We start from the raw sequence: 26,194 nt of genomic DNA on the forward strand, positions 1-26,194 counted from the left end.
AAGTAAATGAAGTCAAATGTCCTTTGACCACTTACGGAATGCATTTCATGAAAGTGTAAGGTGTTTGTTTGATTATTCAGTCCTCGCCACCATCTTCACTCTCAAAGCGAGTGTAAGGGGTCAGAAGATTGCTCTGAGTAGGCCTCAGGGTCAGACTGAAGTCGCAGTTTGTGGTGGGCGGACTTCATCCTTCTGTGTCTGCTGAGGTGAGACTTCTGGCTAAAGCCTTGTCCACACGTCTTGCACACATAAGGCTTCTTGCCCTGGTGTGTCATCTGATGTAAGATGAGGTGTGACTTTTGGGGAAAGCCTTGGCCACACTCTCTGAATAAACAGGGCTTCTCTTCCAAGTGTACCCATTTGTGCGTGATTAAAGCTGACTTATTGCTAAAGCCGAGTCCACACTGCCTGCACGTGTAAGGCTTTTCCCTCGAGTGTTTCCGCCTGTGCCGGATGAGACCTGCCTGGTGACTGAAGCCTCGCCCACACTCCCTGCACACGTACGGCTTTTCCCCTGAGTGTGTCCTCTGGTGTGCAACGAGGTTTGACTTCTGGCTGAAGCCTCGCCCGCACTCCTCACACACCATGGGCTTTTCCCCTGAGTGTGTCCTCTGGTGTCTGATGAGATTTGACTGCTGGCTGAAGCCTCGCCCACAGTCCTTACACACAATGGGCTTATCCCCTGAGTGTATGTTCTGGTGTCTGTTGAGGTGTGACTTGAGACTAAAGCCTCGCCCACACACCCCACACACGTAAGGCTTCTCCCCAGTGTGTGTCCGCCTGTGTGAGATGAGGGTTGAATTCTGGCTGAAGCTGTGCCCACACACGCCACACACATAAGGCTTCTCCTTGGAGTGTGTCCTCTGGTGGTTGACAAGGGTGGTTCTCTGCCTGAAGCACCGCCCACACTCCTTGCAGGCATAAGGCTTCTCCCCGGAGTGTGTCCTCTGGTGTGAGATGAGGTTCGACCTGTCGCTGAAGCCCAGTCCACAGTCGCTGCACACGATGGTCTTCTCCTCCAAGTGCGTCCTCTGGTGTCTGACGACAGCTGACTTCTGGCTGAAGCCTTTCCCACATTCCTGGCACACGTAGGGCTTCTCCCCAGAGTGTGTCCGCTGGTGTATGATGAGGTTTGACTTCTGGCTGAAGCCTCGCCCGCACTCGCTGCACATGTAAGGCTTCTCGCCTGAGTGTGTCCTCTCGTGTATGATGAGTGTCGACTTCCGGTTAAAGCCTCGCCCACACTCCCTGCACACGATGGGCTTCTCCCCCGAGTGTGCCTTCTGGTGTCTGGCAAGGCTTTTCTTTAGGCTAAAGCCCTTCTCACACACCGCGCACACATACGGCTTCTCCCCTGAGTGTATCCTCTGGTGACTGAGCAGGTTTGTCATCTTGCTGAAGCCCAGTCCACACTCCCCACAGTTGACTGTTCCAAATCCTAAGACTTCTATCCTCTTCAACAGTCTGTCTGTTTCCTCGGGGTTCCCCGTCTGAGCTGGGCTGGCCGCTACCTCCACGCCTTGGATGCCATCCCCAGAGCTGACCGGCTGCCGCTGGGGTGGCGGCCTGGGGAACGCGCCTGAAGTCCTTTTCTTTGTCCTTCCAAACAAAGGCTGGGTGCCTTCTCTCTCCTGACCGTCTGCGTTATCGTTCCAGGGACTTCCATCAGAGGCTTGCTGCTGCTGCTGGTCCCCAGGGCACGGGTCTCCTGGCCGGACAGGCTCTTCTGCACACCAGCACGTGAAGATCCAGGGAGGGGGACTACACAGTGTGTGCTGCATGCGGAACTGCTGACTGGAGAAGTCCAGAGGGCAGAAGGGACCGAGGTGGAGTTCTGGCTTTGGTTCTGCTGCAGAGAGAGGAGCGTGAGTCAGAACTGAGACCCGAGGCAGCCGGAGCAGTTCTGCCTCATCTGATGTTAAGACTTGACTCCCTGTTCTTCCAAATGCTTAGAACTTATGGGCTACCCGGCAAGACTTCCTTCACAGGACCTGCTACATTTACCTCCTAACGCCCAGCCACCACAGTGATAGAAACTGGGCCCAAATGCTATTCTATGACAGAGAGATCTAACCACAGGACCCTCGTGGAAGGGTCTTTGTCTCCCCTGTTTCCCTAGGAGAATGGGGTGGAAGGAGAGCAGTCATTCGGACTGGAGGACCCCTGGTGGAGGAGGCAGCATAGTCACGGTTAAAGAGATCACGAGCGAAAACACCTGGAGTGTCCCGCCTCACTAACAAATATTCATTAGAGGATTACTTTGTACCAGAATTTCTACAAGGCAGTAGGCTTTCAGCAATAAACAACACAAACATAGTCTAGGCCCCCCAGTGACGGGTGCCCCTGACCAATTCAAGCCCTGTTAACTTCCGTAATTAATCTAAATAAAAATTTCCCCAGGGGGAGGAACCAAGATGGCGGAGTAGAAGGACGTGCTCTCACTCCCTCTTGCGAGAACACCAGAATCACAACTAGCTGCTGGACAATCATCAACAGGAAGACACTGGAACTCACCAAAAAAGATACCCCACATCCAAAGACAAAGGAGAAGCCACAATGAGACGGTAGGAGGGGTGCAATCACAGTAAAATCAAATCCCATAACTGGTGGGTGGGTGACTCACAGACTGAAGAACACTTATACCACAGAAGTCCACCCACTGGAGTGAAGGTTCTGAGCCCCACGTCAGGCTTCCCAACCTGGGGGTCTGGCAATGGGAGGAGGAATTCCCAGAGAATCAGACTTTGAAGCCTAGTAGGAATTGATTGCAGGACTTCGACAGGACTGGGGGAAACAGAGACTCCACTCTTGGAGGGCACACACAAAGTAGTGTGCGCATTGGGACCCAGGGGAAGGAGCAGTGACCCCAGGGGGGACTGAACCAGACCTACCTACTAGTGTTGGAGGGTCTCCTGCAGAGGCAGGGGGTGGCTGTGGCTCACCGTGGGGACAAGGACACTGGCAGCAGAAGTTCTGGGAAGTACTCCTTGGTGTGAGCCCTCCCAAAGTCTGCCATTAGCCCCAGCAAAGAGCCCAGGTAGGCTCCAGTGTTGGGTTGCTTCAGGCCAAACAACCAACAGGGAGGGAACCCAGCCCCACCCATCAGCAGTCAAGTGGATTAAAGTTTTACTGAGCTCTGCCCACCAGAGCAACAGACAACTCTACCCACCACCAGTCCCTCCCATCAAGCCTCTTAGACAGCCTCATCCACTAGAGGGCAGACAGCAGAAGCAAGAACTACAATCCTGCAGCCTGTGGAAAAAAAAAAAACCACATTCACAGAAAGATAGACAAGATGAAAAGGCACAGGGCTATGTACCAGATGAAGGAACAAGATAAAACCCTAGAAAAACAACTAAATGAAGTGGAGATAGGAAACCTTCCAGAAAAAGAATTCAGAATAATGATAGTGAAGATGATCCAGGACCTCGGAAAAAGAATGGAGGCAAAGATCGAGAAGATGCAAGAAATGTTTAACAAAGACCTAGAAGAATTAAAGAACAAACAAACAGAGATGAACAATACAATGACTGAAATGAAAACTACACTAGAAGGAATCAATAGCAGAATAACTGAGGCAGAAGAACGGATAAGTGACCTGGAAGACAGAATGGTGGAATTCACTGCTGCGGAACAGAATAAAGAAAAAAGAATGAAAAGAAATGAAGACAGCCTAAGAGACCTCTGGGACAACATTAAACGCAACAACATTCGCATTATAGGGGTCCCAGAAGGAGAAGAGAGAGAGAAAGGACCAGAGAAAATATTTAAAGAGATTATAGTCGAAAACGTCCCTAACATGGGAAAGGAAATACCCACCCAAGTCCAGGAAGTGCAGCGAGTCCGATACAGGATAAACCCAAGGAGAAACACGCTGAGACACACAGTAATCAAATTGGCAAAAATTAAAGACAAAAATTATTGAAAGCAGCAAGGGAAAAATGAAAAATAACATACAAGGGAACTCCCATAAGGTTAACAGCTGATTTCTCAGCAGAAACTCTACAAGCCAGAAGGGAGTGGCATGATATACTTAAAGTGATGAAAGGGAAGAACCTACAACCAAGATTACTCTACCTGGCAAGGATCTCATTCAGATTCGATGGAGAAATCAAAAGCTTTACAGACAAGCAAAAGCTAAGAGAATTCAGCACCACCAAACCAGCTCTACAACAAATGCTAAAGGAACTTCTCTAAGTGGAAAACACAAGAGAAGAAAAGGACCTACCAAAACAAACCCAAAACAACTAAGAAAATGGTCACAGAAACATACATATCGATAATTACCTTAAACGTGAATGGATTAAATGCTCCAACCAAAAGACAAAGGCTTGCTGAATGGATACAAAAACAAGACCTATATATATGCTGTCTACAAGGGACCCACTTCAGACCTAGGGACACATACAGACTGAAAGTGAGGGGATGGAAAAAGATATTCCATGCAAATGGAAATCAAAAGAAAAGTGGAGTAGCTATTCTCATATCAGATAAAATAGACTTTAAAATAAAGAATGTTACAAGAGACAAGGAAGGACACTACATAACGATCAAGGGATCAATCCAAGAAGATATAACAATTATAAATATATATGCACCCAACACAGGAGCACCTCAATACATAAGGCAACTGCTAACAGCTATAAAAGAGGAAATCAACAGTAACACAATAATAGTGGGGGACTTTTAACACCTCACTTACACCAATGGACAGATCATCCAAAATGAAAACAAATAAGGAAACAGAAGCTTTAAATGACACAATAGACCAGATAGATTTAATTGATATTTATAGGACATTCCATCCAAAAACAGCAGATTACACTTTCTTCTCAAGTGTGCACGGAACATTCTCCAGGATAGATCACATCTTGGGTCACAAATCAAGCCTCAGTAAATTTAAGAAAACTGAAATCATATCAAGCATCTTTTCTGACCACAATGCTATGATATTAGAAATGAATTACAGGGAAAAAAACGTAAAGAACACAAACACATGGAGGCTAAACAATACGTTACTAAATAACCAAGAGATCACTGAAGAAATCAAAGAGGAAATCAAAAATTACCTAGAGACAAATGACAATGAAAACACGACGATCCAAAACCATGGGATGCAGCAAAAGCAGTTCTAAGAGGGAAGTTTATAGCTATACAAGCCTACCTCAAGAAACAAGAAAAATCTCAAATAAACAATCTAACCTTACACCTAAAGGAACTAGAGAAAGAAGAACAAACAAAACCCAAAGTTAGCAGAAGGAAAAAAATCATAAAGACCAGAGCAGAAATAAATGAAATAGAAACAAAGAAAACAGTAGCAAAGATCAATAAAACTAAAAGCTGGTTCTTTGAGAAGATAAACAAAATTGATAAACCATTAGCCAGACTCATCAAGAAAAAGAGGGACAGGACTCAAATCAATAAAATTAGAAATGAAAAAGGAGAAGTTAAACAGACACCACAGAAATACAAAGCATCCTAAGAGACTACTACAAGCAACTCTATGCCAATAAAATGGACAACCTGGAAGAAATGGACAAATTCTTAGAAAGGTATAACCTTCCAAGACTGAACCAGGAAGAAACAGAAAATATGAACAGACCAATCACAAGTAATGAAATTGAAACTGTGATTAAAAATCTTCCAACAAACAAACGTCCAGGACCAATGGCTTCACAGGTGAATTCTATCAAACACTCAGAGAAGAGCTAACACCCATCCTTCTCAAACTCTTCCAAAAAATTGCAGAGGAAGGAACACTCCCAAACTCATTCTATGAGGCCACCATCACCCTGATACTGAAACCAAAGATACTACAAAAAAAAAAAAATTACAGACCAATATCACTGATGAATATAGATGCAAAAATGCTCAACAAAATACTAGCAAACAGAATCCAACAACACTTTAAAAGGATCATACACCATGATCAAGTGGGATCTATCCCAGGAATGCAAGGATTCTTCAATATATGCAAATCAATCAATGTGATACACCATATTAACAAATTGAAGAATAAAAACCATATGATCATCTCAATAGATGCAGAAAAAGCTTTTGACAAAATTCAACACCCATTTATGGTAAAAACTCTCCAGAAAGTGGGCATAGAGGGAACTTTCCTCAACATAATAAAGGCCATATATGACAAACCCACAGCAAACATCATTCTCAATGGTGAAAAGTGAAAGCATTTCCTCTAAGATCAGGAAAAAGACAAGGATGTCCACTCTCACCACTATTATTCAACATAGTTTTGGAAGTCCTAGCCACGGCAATCAGAGAAGAAAAAGAAATAAAAGGAATCCAAATTGGAAAAGAAGAAGTAAAGCTGTCACTGTTTGCAGATGACATGATACTATACATAGAGAATCCTAAAAATGCAACCAGAAAACTACTAGAGCTAATCAATGAATTTGGTAAAGTTGCAGGATACAAAATTAATGCACAGAAATCTCTGGCATTCCTATACACTAATGATGAAAAATCTGAAAGAGAAATTATGGAAACACTCCCATTTACCATTGCAACAAAAAGAATAAAATACCTAGGAATAAACCTACCTAGGGAGACAAAAGACCTGTATGCAGAAAACTATAAGACACTGTTGAAAGAAATTAAAGATGATACCAACAGATGGAGAGATATACCATGTTCTTGGATTGGAAGAATCAACATTGTGAAAATGACTATACTACCCAAAGCAATCTACAGATTCAATGCAATCCCTATCAAATTACCAATGGCATTTTTTACGGAACTAGAACAAATCATCTTAAAATTTGTATGGCGACACAAAAGACCCGAATAGCCAAAGCAGTCTTGAAGGAAAAAAAACGGAGCTGGAGGAATCAGACTCCCTGACTTCATACTATACTACAAAGCTACAGTAATGAAGACAATATGGTACTGGCACAAAAACAGAAACATAGATCAATGGAACAAGATAGAAAGCCCAGAGATAAACCCACGCACCTATGGTCAACTAATCTATGACAAAGGAGGCAAAGATATACAATGGAGAAAAGACAGTCTCTTCAATAAGTGGTGCTGGGAAAACTGGACAGCTACATGTAAAAGAATGAAATTAGAACACTCCCTAACACCATACACAAAGATAAACTCAAAATGGATTCAAGACCTAAATGTAAGACTGGACACTATAAAAAACTCTTAGAGGAAAACATTGGAAGAACACTCTTTGACATAAATCACAGCAAGATCTTTTTTGATCCACCTCCTAGAGTAATGGAAATAAAAACAAAAATAAACAAATGGGACCTAATGAAACTTAAAAGTTTTTGCACAGCAAAGGAAACCATAAACAAGACCAAAAGACAACCCTCAGAATGGGAGAAAATATTTGCAAATGAAGCAACTGACAAAGGATTAATCTCCAAAATATATAAACGGCTCATGCAGCTCAATATTAAACAAACAACCCAATTGAAAAATGGGCAGAAGACCTAAATAGACATTTCTCCAAAGAAGACATACAGATTGCCAACAAACACATGAAAGAATGCTCAACATCATTAATCATTAGAGAAATGCAAATCAAAACTACAATGAGATATCATCTCACACTGGTCAGAATGGCCATCATCAAAAAATCTAGAAACAATAAATGCTGGAGAGGGTGTGGAGAAAAGGGAACACTCTTGCACTGTTGGTGGGAATGTAAATTGATACAGCCACTATGGAGAACAGTATGGAGGTTCCTTAAAAAACTAAAAATAGAACTACCATACGACCCAGCAATCCCACTACTGGGCATATACCCTGAGAAAACCATAATTCAAATAGAGTCATGTACCAAAATGTTCATTGCAGCTCTATTTACAATAGCCAGGACATGGAAGCAACCTAAGTGTCCATCAACAGATGAATAGATAAAGAAGACGTGGCACATATATACAATGGAATATTACTCAGCCATAAAAGGAAACGAAACTGAGTTATTTGTAGTGAGGTGGATGGACCTAGAGTCTGTCATACAGAGTGAAGTAAGTCAGAAAGAGAGAAACAGATACCGTATGCTAACACATATATATGGAATCTAAGGAAAAAAAAAAAAGTCATGAAGAACCTAGTGGCAAGACGGGAATAAAGACACAGACCTACTAGAGAATGGACTTGAGGATATGGGGAGGGGGAAGGGTAAGCTGTGACAAAGTGAGAGAGTGGCATGGACATATATACACTACCAAACGTAAAACAGATAGCTAGTGGGAAGCAGCCGCATAGCACAGGGAGATCAGCTCAGTGCTTTGTGACCACCTAGAGGGGTGGGAAAGGGAGGGTGGGAGGGAGGGAGACGCAAGAGGGAAGAGATATGGGAACATATGTATATGTATAACTGATTCACTTTGTTATAAAGCAGAAACTAACACCATTGTAAAGCAATTATACTCCAATAAAGATGTTAAAAAATAAATAAATAAATAAATAAATAAATAAATAAATAAAATGTATCCACTAAGTATCTGAGTTATTCTGCTAAAGAAGGTAAAGGAAAATTTGCTCTTCATTAATGAACAGTTAGGAAATATCATCATGAAAATGGAAAATTATAATAAAAGTAAATGGAAATGACAAAAATTAAAAAATACCATATCTAAAATGAACAATTCACTGGCCAGAACTTAGTAGCATATTGGAGATGACAGATCAACAGAAATCAATCTGAAGAACAGAGAGGGGAAAAAAAAAAAAAAAAAAAAAGACAGGCTCAACAACCTGTGGGACAATGTAAAAAGGACTAATACACATGTAACTGTAGTCCCCAAAAGGGGGAGAGAAGGGAACAGAAAAAAACCATGATAGAATAATGCCCCAAAATTCCCCAAATTTGGCTCTAGCCATAAATTTATAGATTCAAAAATCTCAGCAAGCCCTAAGCAGGGAAAATACAAAGAAAAGCATGTTTCCTCAGTTACCTCACAGTCAAAGAGCTGAACACCAAACATATACAGAAAACTCTGAAAGTAGCCAGAGGTTTAAAAAGAAAAGTAACAAAAAAACCAAGGTAATAATTGTGTAAATGACAGCTGATTTCTCATCAGAAACAGTAGAGGCCAGAACAGGGGAACAGTATCTTTAAAGTGGTGAAAAACTAAACCAATCTAGAATTCTATATCCAGTGAGAATATCCTTCGAGAATGAAGATGAAATACACATTCAGAAAAACAAAATTTAAATCAATACACTGCCACCTGTACTACAAGAAATGCTAGACAATGAAAATGCTATCAGGTAGAAACTCAAATCTTCAGGAAAATAATGAAGAGCACAGAAAATGGTAAATTATCTGGATGAGTATAAAAACATTTTTTCTTTTGATTAAAAAATAAATACATATGAGTGTTTAAAACAAATATTTTAACATTGTATTAGGGAGTTTAGAAAGTATAGAGGTGCAGTACAAATGACAACTATAGAATAAAGCAAGTGGGGAAAAAGGTTTAATTTGAAGTGTGCAATTGCACTGTTCTTACATTTTACATAAAGTGGTATCCAGAATAAGTAGAAAAGGAAAAGTGAAGGCTGTATATTGTAATCCCTTTGAGCAGGGGTCAGCAAACTTTTTCTTAAATGGCCAAATAGTAACTAGTTTAGGCTTTGAGGGCTAAGAGACAAAATTGAGGATTATATAGGTACTTACATAACCATTTAAAGTTTCACCCTCCTGGGTGAAATCCATTCTTACAATTTTTTTAGAATTCCATTTCAATTTCCCAATTGGCTTTTTATAGCCTTCCTTCCTCCCACTGGGCTTGCCTTTTTTCTTTAGCTCACTCAGTTTTACTTCCACATTCTTGCTTGATCTTTTAAAAATATAGTAACAAGAGCAAGAAGCCTATGAATGTGGGAGAGAACTGAGTGAGGCAGAGGGGGCAAAAAGGGAAAGCTTGAGTGCAGATGAAGGGCTGGAAGGTCACACGGCGGGCAGCACACAAGGTGGCCCCAGGGCCAGCACAACATCCTCCCTCCCCAGCACCTGAGCGAGGCCTTCTCGCTCCCAACCCCCTGAGCTGCCCAGTGTTCCCCACTCACCCGGGCCAGTGGCCGGTGGGCATTTTCTCTCTTCTCTCCAGGTTTCCTTCCCTTGCTCCAGCTGGGTGATGAGTTTTGGTTTAGAAAATGGAATCCCTGCTCATAGGAAAAGAAAACAAGATGGCTGTAGGTTACAGGCTCAAAAGCCAGTTCCTGAACTCAGAGCCACACTGGGTGGGGAATTTCAAAAGGTGGTGGGAAAGACCTGAGAGTGGGGAGCTCTCTGCAGGGGAGGGGAAACCAGGATGACAGCTCACTGACCCTACTCCATCCTGGGGAGAGAACAACTCCCTCATTAAAGAAGATAATAACTAGGAAGACATGTCATGCTTACCCAAGAGACTGGGAGAAAAGGCTTAGAAATGCAGATTATCACATACACAACACACAGACACACACACACCTCTACACATTTCAATTCTACAAAATCAGACCTTCTCTGGGGAAAGAGGGAACAGAGTGTCTCTGCTTTTGAGTCCAACCCAAAGGCAAAGTCAGAAAGCAAGATAGCTGCTTCAAGCACAGCCTAAAGTACCCAGCAGCTGGGATACGGGTCCTGAGAGATGCCAGGCTTACCCAGCGAGACCAGGTTGCTGTAGTTCTCCAGCATCACCTCCCGGTACAGGGACCTCTGATCAGGGCTCAGCAGCATCCACTCCTCCTGGGTGAAATCCACAGCCACATCTCTGAATGCCATGTGTGCCTGTAACACAGAATACAGCCCTGCTCACCTAGGAGCCCAGGACTTGCCCAGGACTCAGGGTAAGGGGCAGGCAGAAGGCTGCCCAGGGGGAGGTAGGTGAGATATCTAGACTTTGTCTTTGACCCTGGTGCCCTGTGTTCCAAGACTTTTAACCCGTGTCACCATCGGGGCAGTGGCACTTACCCTACACATTCGAGATACTGAATGGGCTGTTTTGGAGAATACCTACAAAAAAATGGAGTCTTTAACTTTCGGGAATGTTAAATCTAGGCTGAGGGAAGAGCAAACAACATAAAAATTAAATAACAGTAAAGCAACAGACCTTAAGAATTTAAAAGAATAGTCTGAACAATGTTGTTTTTTTTTTTTAAGCTTTGGTTCTTCTATTTATTTATTTTTGGCCACATTGGGTCTTCGTTGCTGCACATAGGCTTTCTCTAGTTGCGGCAAGCAGGGGCTACTCTTTGCGGTGCGTGGGCTTCTCATTGGGTGGCTTCTCCTGTGGCGGAGCACGGGCTCTAGGCACGCGGGCTTCAGTAGTTGTGGCATGCGGGCTCAGTAGTTGTGGCTCACGAGCTCTAGAGCACAGGCTCAGTAGCTGTGGCGCACGGGCTGAGTTGCTCCACGGCATGTGGGATCTTCCCGGACCAGGGCTCAAACCCACATCCCCTGCATTGGCAGGCGGATTCTTAACCACTGTGCCACCAGGGAAGCCCTGAACAATGGTTTTAATGTTGAAGCATCAGAATGAAGTTAGCACAATTCAACTACGGCACAGACCAAATACAACTCTGTCCTTCCCTTCAATCCCATGGCCCCTTTGGCCTTCCCTGTCCTGAGAGGCACAGCAGCGAGTGGTAAAGAGCACGAACTTGAACCCTACTGCCTTGGTTTGGGGCCCACACTGCCATCAACTAGCACCTCTGTTTTCTCACTTACGAAATGTGGGCAACAGTCCATTAAACTTCCCGCCCCACAATGTGGATGCTCAGCGTGGATGTTCTTGGCTACTCGGTCTACAAATTCATCTCTACGTGCCATTCTCATCCGCCTGCCCCATTTTACTATCTTTACCTCAACACTATTTCAAAATGGAGAGTGCACTGGAATACAGACATCAGGAAAGGTTTCATGAGAGGCCCAGGAACTTGGTCTTGAGGGAAGGGCAGGAATCAAGGGAAGAGGAAGGTGCCAGGTATTCCTGATGAGGCGTGTGGGGAGCAAAGCAGAGGACACTGTGGGCCAAGAAAGAGAGAGAGCCTGAATCATGGGAAGCAGGACCACTTCGGAGGAATAAAAGGCACCTAGTGGTAGAATACAGAATAGGTCGAGTGTAGTAGCAGCCTGTAGGTTTTAAATTTTTATTGTAAAATATACAGAAACGTTTTACTACTTTTACCATTTTTAAGTGCGTATTTCAGTACATTAAGTATGTTGACACTGTTTTACAACCACCACCACTTTCCATCTCCAGAACTTGTTCATCATCCCATGCTGAAACTCTGTAACCATTAAACTGTGACTCCCTCTTTCTCACAAACCCTGGTAACCAACCATCATTTTACTTTGTCTCCATGTATTCAATATTTGGCTAGTCTGTTTATCACAAATAAGTGGAATCATACAGTATTTGTCCTTTTGTGCTGGCTTATTTCATTTAGCATAATGACTTCAAGTGTCAGCCATGTACTCCAAAGAAGACATACAGATGGCCAAGAGGCACATGAAAAGATGCTCCACATCATTAATTATTAGAGAAATGCAAATCAAAACTACAATGAGATATCACCTCACACTAGTCACCATCACCAAGTCTACAAACAATAAATGCTGGAGAGGGTGTGGAGAAAAGGGAGCCTTCCCACAGTGTTGGTGGGAATGTAAATTGATACAGCCACTATGGAGAACAGTATGGAGGTTCCTTAAAAAACGAAAAATAGAGCTACTATATGATCCAGCAATCCCACTCCTGGGCACATATCCAGAGAAAACCATGGTTTGAAAGGATACATGTACACCAATGTCCACTGCAGTGCTGTTTACAATAGCCAAGACATGGAAGCAACCTAAATGTCCATTGACAGATGAATGGATAAAGAAGATGTGGTACATATATACAGTGGAATATTACTCAGCCATAAAAAAGAATGAAATAATGCCATCTGCAGCAACATGGATGGACCTGGAGTGACATAAGTCAGACAGAGAAAGACAAATATCATATGATTTTGCTTATATGCAGACTCTAAAAAAAAAAAATGACACAAATGAACTTATTTACATAACAGAAACAGACTCACAGACTTGGAAAACAAAGATGGTTACCAAAAGGGAAAGGTGGGGAGGAGGGATAAATTGGGAGTTTGAGATTGACATATACATACTACTATATTTAAAACAGATAACCAACAAGGACCTACTGTATAGCACAGGGACCTCTGCTCAATATTCTGTAACAACCTAAATGGGAAATGGATTTGAAAAAGAATAGATACATGTATAACTGATTCACTGTGCTGTACACCAGAAACACAACATTGTGAACTATACTACAATATAAAATAAAAATCAAAAAAAAAAAAGTTTCAGCCATGTAGAAGCATGTACTCAGAATTTCCTTTCTTTTTAAGGCTAAAAAATACTCTACTGTATGTATATACCATTCCTCCACTGACGGACATTGGGTTTGTATCCACCTTTTAGCTATTGTGAATACTACTACCATACAAATTGCTTTCAGTTCTTTGGGGTATATAACCAGAAGCTGAATTGCTGAATCAAATGGTAATTCTATGTTCAGTTTCTTCAGGAACCACTGTACTGTTTTCCACAGGAGCCACACCATTTTATATCCCCACTAGCAATGTAAAAGGATTCTAGTATCCCTACATCCTTGACAACACTTGCTGTTCTCTGAGTTTTTGGTAATAGCCATCATGTGAAATGTATAAAATGATCTCTCATTGTGGTATTTACATTTCCCTAATGATTACTGACAGTAAGCATCTTTTTATGTGCTTATTTGCTATCTGTATATCTTCCTGGCAAAAACGTCTATTCAAGTCCTTTGATGGTTCTTGAATTGGGGTGTTTGGTTTTTGTTGTTGTTGTTATCTGAGATCTTTGTATATTCTGGATATTAATTACTTATCGGATATATGACTTGCAAATATATACTCTTTAACGCACAAAAGTTTTTAACCTTGATGAAGTCCAATTTATCTATTTTTTCTTTTGTTGCCTGGGCTTTTGGTGTTATTACCCAACAAATCATAACTAAATCCAACTTCATGAAGCTTTTCCTCAATGTTTTCTTCTAAGGGTTTTACAGTTTTAGCTCTTACCTTTTTAGGTCTTTGACCCATTTTGAGTTAATTTTCATTCTCTTCCATGTGGGTATAAGTTTTCCCAGCAGCGTCTATTGAACAGACTGTCCTTTCCACATGGAATGGTCTTGGTAGTGTTGTTGAAAATCACCTGATCATACATCTGTGATTAAGTTCTGAGCTCTCTGTTGCTGCTCTCAAGATTCTCTGTTGCCTTGGCTTGATTATAATGTATCTTGGTGTGGGTCTCTTTTAAGAGGTTATCCTACTTAGAGTTCATTAAGCTTCTTGGTTCCTTTTCATGTTTTCTATCTCTTTATTGACATTTCCATTTTGTTTTTACATTGTTTTCTTGACCTCGTTCATGTTTTCCATTAGCTCTGATTTATTTTTTAACCTCAGAATGGGCTATACTGTCCTGTTTCTCTGTATGCCTTGTGATTTTTTTGTTATTGAAAATGGGATATCTGAATCTTATAGTATGGCAACTCTGGAACTCAGATTCCCCAGATTTGCTTGGTTTTTGTTTTTGTGTTGTAGTGTGTCTCCGTGCCAGGGTTCAATCTGAGGTGTAAACTAAAGGTTTTTCTTGCATCTGTTCTGATCCTGTGCCTTTCCACGGGTAATATTTCCAGGGATGGTAACTTCCTAAACTGACCAAGTCATGGGTCAAACAGGCTGCAGGTAATAAGATAAGTTACACTTCCAGGACTAGAGCTGGACTTTGCCAGGTGCCAACAAGGTGGTCAAGACAAGAGAAGGGATTGTGTCCATCCTGCGACAGCCAGTGTGGAAATGCAGGAAACACTCACCATTACCCTGGCATCCCAGGACCCTGTGGCCATTTTTCCTGGTATCCCTAAAGGATGTTATCTCAGAAGGCAGATCCAGGTAAGGAAACCAGAAATTAGAGGGTGTCAGCTGGAAATGCTCTCCCAGTGAGCGAGTCAGGGTCTGCTCTCCAACCCCACAACTGGGGGAGGGGTGGCACGGTGGAAGTGTAACAGTCTGGTTTTTACCAGGGCCCTGGAAAAATGTTCAGAGTCAGGCCTTCAGTAGGTTTGGTCCCAAACTCTCCTGATCCCAACAAGCTAAATGTAGAAGGACGTTTTTCAGGCTATCTATTTGACTGTAGATGTTCACACATCATTATTAATTTGAGGGGTTGTGAAAATGGTATTATTGTGGTTGTTTTTTAAAAAAATATACACTGAAGTATTTATGGATGAAATGATCCATGGGATTGCTTTTAAAAACACTTCAGGAGGGCTTCCCTGGTGGTGCAATGATTAAGAATCCACCTGCCAATTCCAGACACGGGTTCGAGCCCTGGTCCAGGAAGAACCCATGTGCCGTGGAGCAACTAAGCCCATAAGCCCTAGAGCCCGTGCTCTGCTGAGCCCTAGAGCCCGTGCTCTGCAACAGGAGAAGCCACCACAATGAGAAGCCCGCGCACCACGGCCGCAACAAGAGAAAGTCCGCGGGCAGCAACGAAGATCCAACGCAGCCAAAAATAAATAAATGTATTTACAAAAAAGAAAAAAAAACAAAAACACTTCAGGAAAAATTGGACAAACCACCCCCCTCCCAAGACTGCTACACAGTGCTTACTGTTAAAGCTGGGGTTTTATTATAGTTTCCTTGCTTTGAATATGTTTGAAATTTTTCCATTAATAAAAAATTATTAAAAAATTATTAAACACCAAAGGAACCCAAAAACCAAAAACCCAGAAGCAACAAATATGGCAAAATATAAACAAGTGTTAAATCAAGATGATGCACATAAGGATGTTCATTATGCTATTGCCTCCTTTATTTTTAAGATTTTTCTTTTAAAAAGTAAAAAGTATACACAGAAAAAACATTGCGTTGTGAACAAAACCAGTGAAACCTAAAGCAATAATGAAGGACAAAAACTGGCCATTAGAATGAATTATCAATTCATTTCCCCTTTGGTAACCATAAGTTTGTTTTTGAAATCTGTGAGTCTGTTTCTGTTTTGTAAATAAGTGCGGGGAACTAAGATACTGCAAACCACACAGCCAAAAAAAAAAAAGAAAGAAAGAAATGAAGACTAAATTATAAGACACCAAGGAAGAATAGAGTGAAATGAAAACATGATGGCCACTGAAAGCTAACAGGAGGAAATGAAAATGAAATAAAGAAGTAAAAAGAGTTAGAGGAAAAATTGTTGAAATGGAAAACAGGCAAACAAAGAATTTCATTTGTATAATTGCAGCTCCTGCAGAAGAAAACAAAGAAATAAACCAAAAAAGGGTTGCGGTGGCGGTGGGGGGGAGGGAACAGAACTAATATTTAAAACTATAACCCAAGAAAACTTCAAAAATAGATGACTTGAATCACAGCAATATCTTTCTTGACCCACCTCCTAGGGTAATGAAAATGAAAACAAAAATAAACAAGTGGGATCTAATTAAACTTAAAAGCTTTTGCACAGCAAAGGAAACCATAAGCAAGACCAAAAGACAACCCTCAGAATGGGAGAAAATATTTGCAAATGAAGCGATCGCCAAGGGATTAATCTCCGAAATATACAAACAGCCCATGCAGCTCTATGTCAAAAAAACAACCCAATCAAAAAATGGGCAGAAGATCTAAATAGACATTTCTTCAAAGAAGACATACATATGGCCAAAAAGCACATGAAAAGATGCTCAACATCACTAATTACCAGAGAATGCAAATCAAAACTACAATGAAGGATCACCTCACACCGGTCAGAATGGCCATCATCAAAAAATCTAGAAACAATAAATGCTGGAGAGGGTGTGGAGAAAAGGGAACCCTCTTGCACTGTTGGTGGGAATGTAAATTGGTATAACCACTATGGAGAACAGTATGGAAGTTCTCTAAAAAACTAAAAATAGAACTACCATATGATCCAGCAATCCCACTCCTGGGTATATATCCAGAGAAAACCATAATTAGAAAAGATACATGCACCCCAATGTTCACTGCAGCACTAGTTACAGTAGCCAGGATATGGAAGCAACTTAAATGTCTATCAACAGAGGAATGGATAAAAAAGATGTGGTACATATATACAATGGACTATTAGCCATAAAAAAGAATGAAATAATGCCATTTGCAGCAACATGGATGGACCTAGAGATAATCATACTAAGTGAAGTAAGTCAGAAAGAGAAAGACAAATACCATGTGATATCACTCATATGTGGAATCTAATTTTTTTAAAAATTTATTTATTTTATTTATTTTTGACTGTGTTGAGTCTTCGTTGCTATGAGCTGGCTTTCTCTAGTTGTGGCGAGTGGGGGCTACTCTTCCTGGCAGTGCGCGGGCTTCTCATTGCAGTGGCTTCTCTTGTTGTGGAGCACGGGCTCTAGGCACGCGGGCTTCAGTAGTTGTGGTGCCCGGGCTCAGTAGTTGTGGCTCATGGGCTCTAGAGCACAGGCTCATTAGTTGTGGTGCACAGGCTTAGTTGCTCCGTGGCATGTGCGATCTTCCCGGACCAGGGTTTGAACCCGTGTTCCCTGCATTGGCAGGCGGATTCTTAACCACTGCACCACCAGGGAAGCCCCTGGAATCTAATTTTTAAAAATGATGTAAATGAACTTATTTACAAAACAGAAACAGACTCGCAGATTTCAAAAACAAACTTATGGTTACCAAAGGGGAAATGTGGGGGGGGGGGGAGGGGATAAATTAGGAGCTTGGGATTAACATACATACACTACTATATATAAAATATATAGATAGATATAGATAGATAACCAACAAGGACCTACTGTATAGCACAGGGAACTCTACTCAATACTCTGTAATAACCTATATGGGAAAAGAATCTAAAAAAGAATGAATATATGTATATGTATAACTGAATCACTTTGCTGTACATCTGAAACTAACACAACATTGTAAATCAACTGTACGCCAACAAAATTTTTTTTTAAAAATGACCTGAATCTAAATATGAAAGGGCTTACAGAGTACAAGGGAAAAATTGACTCACAACCAACAACTTCACGGTATCTACTGGAAAAACTATCAGGCTTTGAAGAATAACAACAAAAATCCTAAGTGACTCTAGGCAAAAAATATACCAGACTTCCATCAGACTTTTCATAATCATCATTCAACCCTTGTGCATTGCTGGTGGGAATGTACAATGGTGCAACCACTATGGAAAATAATATAGCAGTTCCTCAAAAAATTAAAAATAGAAATTATCCAAAAAAAAAAAGAAATTATCATATGATCTACCAGTTCCACTTCTGGGTATTTCCCCAAAAGAATTGAAAGCAGGGACTTGAACAGATATTTGTATACTCATGTGAGCAGCATTATTCACAATAGCTACAATGTGAAAGTAATCCAAATGTCTGTCAATAGATGAATGGATAAACAAAATGTGGTATATACATACAATGAATATTATTCAGCCTCAAAAAAAATTCTGACACATGCTACAACATGGATGAACTTTAAAGATATAATGCTAAGTGAAACAAACCAGACACAAAAGGACAAATACTGTATGATTCCACTTATATGAGGTACCTAGAGTAATCCATAGAGACAGGAAGTAGAATGAAGGTTGAGAGGAGCTGGGGGGAAGGGGAAATAGAGAGTTATTGTTTAATGGGTACAGAGTTTCAGTTCTGCAGGTGGAGAGTGCAGATGGTTGCACAACAATATGAATGTACTTAACGCTACTGAACTATACACTTAAAATGGTTAAGATAGTAAATCTTATGTTATATATATTTTACCACATTAAATGCATGGCAAAAACATACCATCATTCAAAGCAATAAGAAAATATTTCACCATGACAAAGTGGGATTTACCCAGAAATGTAAGATTGGTTCAATATTAGAAAATCCATTACTATAATACACCATATTAATGAACAGATCCAAGAAAAAAAATCATGACTGCATTTATACATGCTGAAATATTCTTTAACAAAACTCAACACTCATTCTTCCAACATCCAATTCAATGTAAGATTGATGAATCCATAAAACTTTTCATTTTTAATTTTAGACTTAAAAAGAAGTTGCAAAAATGTCAATTCCCATATAACCGTCACTTAGTTTTCTCTAATGTTAACATCTTGGAAAACCAAAATACAAGGATCAAAACCAGGAAATTAACATTGATATAATACTATTATCTAAACTACAACTCTTAACCACATTTCAACAGTTTTTCCACTAATGTGCTGTCCTTCTTCTGTTCCAGGAATCAACTGAGCTTCCAACATTGCATTTAGCTGTCATATATCTTTCATCTCCTCCAATCTGTGACAGTTCTTTCTTTCATGAAAGTGACATTTTTGAACAACATCCGTCAATTTTGGTTTATCTGATTTTTAAAAAATGATCAGAATGATATTAGTTCATTTTGGGCTAGAATTCCTCAGAAGTCATGTGTCTTTTTCAGTGCACCCTATCAAGGGGTTCATGATATTGATATGTTTCATTATTGACGATGTTAACCTTGATCTTGATCACTTGGTTAAGGCAGTGTCTGCTGGCTTTCTCCACTGCAAAGTCACTCTTTTTCCCTTTATAATTAATATGTGTCTTGGGAGAGACACTTTGAGATTATACAAATAACCTGTTTCTCTTCAATCTTCCATCCACTAATTTCAGCATAATTTTGTGGGACCTGTCTGCAACAATTATTACTGTGGTGTTGACCAAATGACAATGTTCTATTTCCCTCTTTCATTCTAAATTCATTAACTGAGGACTTCCCCGGTGGCACAGTGGATAGGACTCCATGCTCCCAATGCAGGGGGCCTGGGTTCGATCTCTGGTCAGGGAACTAGATCCCACATGCATGCCGCAACTAAGACTTTGCATGCTGCAACTAAGGAGCCTGCCTGCTGCAATTAAGACCCGGTGCAGCCAAATAAAGAAATAAATAAATATGAAAAATAAATAAATACATTAATTGGAATTCTTCTGTAAGCAAGAGTTGTCCCTTCTTATTTATTTATTTAGTGTGGATTTATAGTTTATCCTATGGGTTATATTAGAATATTATCACTTTATTATATGTGGAATCTAAAACAATGGTACAAATGAACTTAAAAAACAGAAATGAGTCACAGATATAGAAAACAAACTTATGGTTACCGGGGGGAAAGGGATAAATTGGGAGATTGGGACTGACATATACACACTACTATATATAAAATAGATAGCTAATAAGAACCTACTACATAGCACAGGCAACTCTACTCAGTACTCTGTAACGACCTATATGGGAAAAGAATCTAAAAAACAGTGGATATATGTATATGTACAACTGATAACTTTGCTGTACAGCAGAAATGAACACAACATTGTAAGTCAACTATACTCCAATAAACAAATAAAAGAGGATGAAATGAGAGAGTAGCATTGACATATATACACTACCAAATGTAAAATGGATGGCTAATGGGAAGCTGCTGCACAGAACAGGGAGATCAACTCAATGCTTTGTGATGACCTAGAGGGGTGGGATAGGGAGGGTGGGAGGGAGGCCCAAGGGGGAGGGGATATATGTATACATATAGCTGATTCACTTTGTTGTACAGCAGAAACTAAAACAACATCATGAAGCAATTTTACTCCAATAAAGATGTGAAAAAATTAAAAAAAAAAAGAATATTATCACTATTTTGCTGCTCAAATTATTTCAACTTCAAACATTGGGAGCTCCTTCAGACTGACCTCGTTCCTGCTTTAACCAATAAATGTGGCACAAGTGACACTGTGTCAGTTACAGGCTTAAGTTTTTTGTTTTTTTTTTTTTAATATTTATTTATTTATTTTGGCTGTGCTGGGTCTTAGCTGCAGCATGTGGGATCTAGTTCCCTGACCAGGGATTGAACCCAGGCCCCCTGCATTGGGAGTGTGGAGTCTTACCCACTGGACCACCAGGGAAGTCCCACAGGCTTAAGTCTTAAGAAGGCTACACAGCTTATGCTCTCAGGAGGCCCGAGATGCCACTTTAAGAACTTCAACTCCCCTGCTGGAGGGACCACGCAGAAGCAGAGGCCCCGATACTCTGCGGAGAGAGAGTGCGGGGCCCAGGTGCCCCCAGCCTTCCAGCCAGTCCACTAAAGCACCAGATGTGTGACGGAACCGTCTTGGATGGTCCAACCCAAAAGAGTCCACAAGTGACTTTGGGGGAAAATTCAGCTGGATCTATAACTCCCACGGAGCAAAAGGACTGCCCAGCGGATTTAACCCAAGGAACTGGGAGAGATGATAACATGGTGGCTCCTCTACGCCATGGTTTTGGGGAGCTTGTTGTGCAGCAATCAATAATGAAAGCCCTCGCACACATGCTGTGCCTCTGCCTTCTTCAGCTCCATTAATGACAGAAGCACCCTTCCCATCACCCACATGCTGACTCGGGCACCAGGTGTACTCCTCTTCCTGCCAAATCACACCAGTTACCAAGGCCTACTGAGTCCACCTCCAAGAACTCTCTATGCCTCCCACCCCCACCCCAGCTGGGGAAGGGACAGTCCCTCCTGAGAGAGGCTCTGCAGACCATCTCCCAACATCCCGGCCAGCCTGATCTGTTCCTCCCAGAATTAGTTCCATCTACACACGGCTGGATTACTTATTAAAAATGTCCTAAGCTCTTAGTGTGCAACAGATACTATCTTAGACCCTGGGGATACAGAAGTGAACAAAGACAAAAACATCTGCCCTCACTGACATGCAAGTTTAGAGGAGGAAGATGGACATATTAAATTAACAAATAAAACACACACCAGATCAGAAAGTAATGAGTGAGATAAAGAAAATAAAGCAGGGAAGCAGAAAAGAAGTAACACAAAAGAGACGGGGTTTTGAGATTTTAAATAGTGGTTAGGAAGGCCTTGCTGATAAGATGATTGAATAAAAATCTGAAGGCTGTGAGGGAATGAGCCAAGTGATTAACTCTGAAAAGAGCATCGCATGCAAGAGAACAGCCAGTGCAAAGGCCCTGAGGCAAGAGTCGGCCTGGCACAGTCAAGGCACAGAGACAGTTCACTGTGGCTGGTATGTGGTGACTGACACTGAGAGGGGGAGGTTTTGACTTTGAGGTGAGAAGCGACTGGAGGTCTTTGAGCAAATGCATGACCTGCCTGCTGAACTGACTAATACAGCTGTACTGAGGGGGACAAGGAAGGAAGCAGAGCGATCACTCAAGGGCTATGACCATCCAGGTGAGGTGGTGGCCTGGACCACGGCGGGAGCGGCGGAGGCTGCTTATTGGGGATATGGAGTGTAAGAGCAAGAAAGGAGTCGTGGACGACTCCGAAGTTCTGAGCCTGAGGAAGCTGAAGGCGTTGCCATGTCTCTGCTCCCTTTTACAGCTGAACTCCCTGAAAGAACTGTCCATCCTCCACGGGGGCGGGGCATGTTTACGGGAGTTGATCAGAGTTTGTTGTTGGACACATCAGGTTTGGGTGCCCATGAGATACCCAAGTGGAAATGCCAAGTAGACAGGAGACTGGGATTTGGAGTTGAAGGCAGAGATCTTGGCTGAACCTCAGAGAGATGGCATCTCAGGCCTTGACAGTGGACGGGGCCACCAAGGAGAGATGGAGCTGAAGCGGGGCCTTCCACAGGGGGGTCTGGGAGTAAAGAAGCCAGCCAAGGAGACAGAGGAGGAGCAGCCTATGAGGTAGGAGGAAAACCTGGAAAGCAGGGACAGCAACATGAAAGGAGATCCTAAGACGAACGCAACTACGTAAAATGTTGCTGAGCATGGACTGGTATTTAGCCACAGGAAGCTCAGTGGTAACTTAGACAAAGAATATTTTTTAGTGGGTAAAGCTGAAAAGCCTTACTGGAATATTTAAAAGGCAATGGAAGGATATTAATGGAGACAGCAAGAAAAGAGAATTCTTTCAAGGAGTTTAGCTCTGAAGGGGAGGAAAGCTGCAGGGCAAGAGCTGGAGGGAAACTGTGGTCCCTGCTCTGCTCAAGACCCTTTACTGGGTCCCTCCTGCACCCACATCAAGTCCACACTAACTTGCTATTTAGGGCTCACTCCACTAATGCCCACAGCGCACTTTCCAATCAGACTCCCCATGTGAACTTCCATCCTTCCAGCAAGGATGACAACCATGTCTTCACCATGCATCACTCACTTAGTCTAACCCGGTGCCAGGAATTGTATCAGTGGCTCAAGAAGCACAGGATGAGGCACCCGACCGTCAAAGAACCACCTCCCAGTCCAATGGGACAGCTGGACAGTCATGACACAGCCTGAGCCCTGGGGTCCTCATGTGTCAAGCATCCCACCGCGAATGGGAGCCCGGGAATACTGCCGGGAACGTGCAGGGTGCTCTGCCAGGGGAGCGCGTCCCAGCTCATCACAGGAGTTGATACTCAAGCAGAGAGGTACGGAGAAACAAAAGCAGACAATGGAATAAGTTTCCATGCAGCTGTAAAGCAGGGTCTGACGAGCATGGGGAATAGGGGACGACACTGAAAGGGTGACTTGGACAACAAGCTGGAAGCATTAATAATAATTCTAACGAACAATTACTGAGTATTTATGTACTCGGCACTCTAACCGCATGGCTAGGGTTATCACACTCAACATCCCTGTCAGGTGGACACCATTCTGAGCCCCATTTGGCAGATGAGGAACAGAAGGCTCAGAGAGGTAACGTAACATGCTCAGGGCCACACAGCTAGATATGGTGAAACTGAGATTTGAATCTGGGCAGTCTGACTTTGGAGTGGTGACAGAAGCAAACGATTAGAAAGGTCTCTTTCTAGCAGGCTGAATGGCAAGATCAGTATTTATACCTCAGGTGCCCAACACAAGAGGCAGCGGTGGGGGGACGGGGGGCAGAGGGAGAAAAAGGTGGAGAAGAGACAGGAGCAAGGGCGCTGCAGGAGTGGAGACGGGGAAGGAGAAGGGGATCCAGGGCACAGCACAGGGGAGAGAACACGGCAGCCACCGAACAGGAGGTAAGTCTGGAAAGAACAAAGAGGCCCAGCTTGTACCAAGGGCAGAAGTTGCAGATGTTAACCAGATCTGCAAGGTTAGAAGAAATGCGGGGAGAAGGGCAGAGACCACCACACCGAATTCCACATACATCTCCCTCTCCTGTCTCTGACCAGAGCTGTTCTGACTAAAAGAAACTTTAAAACAACTGGAGAAGGAACCATTAATTTTGTTGGGTGTAATGACGAAATTGTGGTTATATTACAACGAGAAGTTCTTATGTGTAAGCTGCCTCCTGAGGTATCTGTGTGTGTAATGACAGGCTTGAGACAAAAAGGCAGTGAGGGTGCTGGACGGAACGAGACCAGAAGGCCGAGGCCTTCACGGCAGACAAGCCCCGGGAGTGAGCAGGTCTGAACAAACGCTGAGACGGAGCGCTGGCGCAAGGATGGAGGGGTAGTGAAGGAGGACGCTGGGTCTGAAGAACAGTCCCTGTGAAAATGGCCACCCTTACAACAGGCCTTGCTTCCTGGGGAAACCAGCTGGGGCCCTGATCCCGGGATGCGGCATTACAAGGCACAAGATGTCAAAGTTGAGCAAAGGAAACCCACCCATGGTTCAGCAGGCAAAAGGCAAACGGTCCCCACCTGAGGCTGGGCTGTCAGGAGCCCAGGAGTCCTCCCCTGGCCCACCAGGCAGTCCTCTCTGAGCAGGCAGGAGCCACAGGGGGCAGAATGAGAACCGAAAGGTTCAGGAGAGTCGCTAGAAACTCTCAAGCTCCAGCAGGGTAGGGTTTCCTCCTCCTTAAAGGCACCAGGAAGGGACCTGCCACAGAAGAAAAGACTGCGGGCAGCTTGCTGGGAACAGAGCCGGGATGTAGGCTGGAACACAGGGCCTTAGCTGATCCTCTCTCACCGCTGATCTTTACTAGGGAAGTTCACACTCACTGGGCACTTAGTATATACCGGAGACTGTTCCAAGCGCTGGATGAGTTTTATCTCATTCTAGCCTCACAACCCAGTGAAGTAGGATTTATTATTTTCATTTTACAGATGAGATAACCGAGGCACAGTGAGGTCAATCTCTTGCCTAAGGTGACACAGTTATAAGGTGACAGAGTCTGGATGAAATCTGGAGGCCAGGCTCTTAAGCAGGGCAGTGACAGCGAACCTCTGTGGGTTGTAAGGATTCTCAACGTATCATTTTGAGATGAATCAAGATTGTTCACGAGGTGATAAGGGTTAAATCTGGGTGATGGGTCTACGGAGTTCTATTTATTTCCGTTTAAAATTTCTCCGTAATAAAAATTTTAAATGGAACTAAGATCCCAAAGCCGGGCCACACCAAAAATGTGTAAATCCTTGATTCCCGTGATCAATGATGGTTTCCAGGTTTACCTCTGAAAAACTTGCTCGGTGGGCCCCAGACGACCTCTTCCTCCAAGTCCCAAACCCAGGGGCGACCAGCCAAACTGAGACACCCCCCCACACCCCGCAAGATCGCGCCAAAATGGCCACTCCACACCCAGCCCATCCCGGGAGCGTTGGCCCACGCCGGCCGCCCATCCGCGGGAGGCCTCAGCAAAGCCGAGGGGTAGCCGGGCCCGAAAGAAAACTACCAGCTCCCACCCACCAGAACTCGAGACACCTGGCACCGGGGCCTGCTGGCACCTGGCACCCCTTCGGAAACATAAGGCCCCCAAAGCCTACTTACTCAAACCCCTAAACCCGGGGACTCGTGGCATGAGCGACCCCCTCTCCCAATACCGCTATTTCGGCCAAGGCCGAACCTAGGACGAGGCCGGAGCCCAGCAGCCGCCACCACTGGGCATCGCGGCTGGGCTTCACCCACGTCCCTCGGAGATGCGCGCCCACATCTCAAAATGTGACACCCGGCAGGGCACGGCCTGAGCCACGACAGCGCGTCCCAGCCGCCCGAACCTCCTCTCCCCGCCACCCGAACCGTCTCCAGCCCCAGCCCGCAGGCCAGTCTTTCAGGACTTACCTTTCCGCGCGGGAAGGGCACGGCTGCAGCGAGGGCCCGTGGGAGCCACACTCACCAGCGCCACCAAAGAACAAGGGGTCACTCGAACCACCAGCTCGGGGGCCACTCCAGCAGGACGCCAGGACTACACTACCCAGAATCTTCGGGTGGCGCCGGGACC

At 43.2% G+C, this 26,194-nt stretch overlaps 1 protein-coding gene across 5 annotated transcripts; it reads right to left on the reverse strand.

Moving 5' to 3' along the window:
• Positions 1 to 26,194, reverse strand: ZNF133 (zinc finger protein 133). Of its 5 annotated transcripts, none has more exons than XM_061208508.1 (5): positions 26,035 to 26,194; positions 24,678 to 24,855; positions 10,633 to 10,759; positions 10,057 to 10,152; positions 1 to 1,849 (listed from the first exon to the last, which is right to left on the reverse strand). In XM_061208508.1, exons 3-5 carry the CDS (start codon positions 10,751 to 10,753, stop codon positions 102 to 104), a joined length of 1,965 nt encoding a protein of 654 aa, XP_061064491.1. In that variant the 5' UTR covers positions 10,754 to 10,759; positions 24,678 to 24,855; positions 26,035 to 26,194; the 3' UTR covers positions 1 to 101. The 5 variants fall into 5 exon arrangements, with proteins under 5 accessions (XP_061064491.1, XP_061064492.1, XP_061064488.1 ...); XM_061208509.1 differs by having other exon boundaries at positions 10,057 to 10,155; positions 26,035 to 26,193; XM_061208505.1 differs by lacking the exon at positions 24,678 to 24,855 and having other exon boundaries at positions 10,057 to 10,155; positions 26,035 to 26,115.

Source organism: Eubalaena glacialis, chromosome 13 (genome assembly GCF_028564815.1).
Source record: "Eubalaena glacialis isolate mEubGla1 chromosome 13, mEubGla1.1.hap2.+ XY, whole genome shotgun sequence".
Taxonomy (NCBI): Eukaryota; Metazoa; Chordata; class Mammalia; order Artiodactyla; family Balaenidae; genus Eubalaena; species Eubalaena glacialis.

What these genes read in the sequence shown, in the direction of transcription:
- ZNF133 (XM_061208509.1), bottom strand. Translation starts at nt 10,753, where the DNA reads ATGGCATTCAGAGATGTGGCTGTGGATTTCACCCAGGAGGAGTGGATG. An exon ending in CAGCAACCTGGTCTCGCTGG is followed by an intron (nt 10,156 to 10,632) that starts GTAAGCCTGGCA and finishes TTTTCCTATGAG; the next exon opens with CAGGGATTCCATTTTCTAAA. An exon ending in CCCACCGGCCACTGGCCCGG is followed by an intron (nt 1,850 to 10,056) that starts GTGAGTGGGGAA and finishes CTCTCTCTGCAG; the next exon opens with CAGAACCAAAGCCAGAACTC.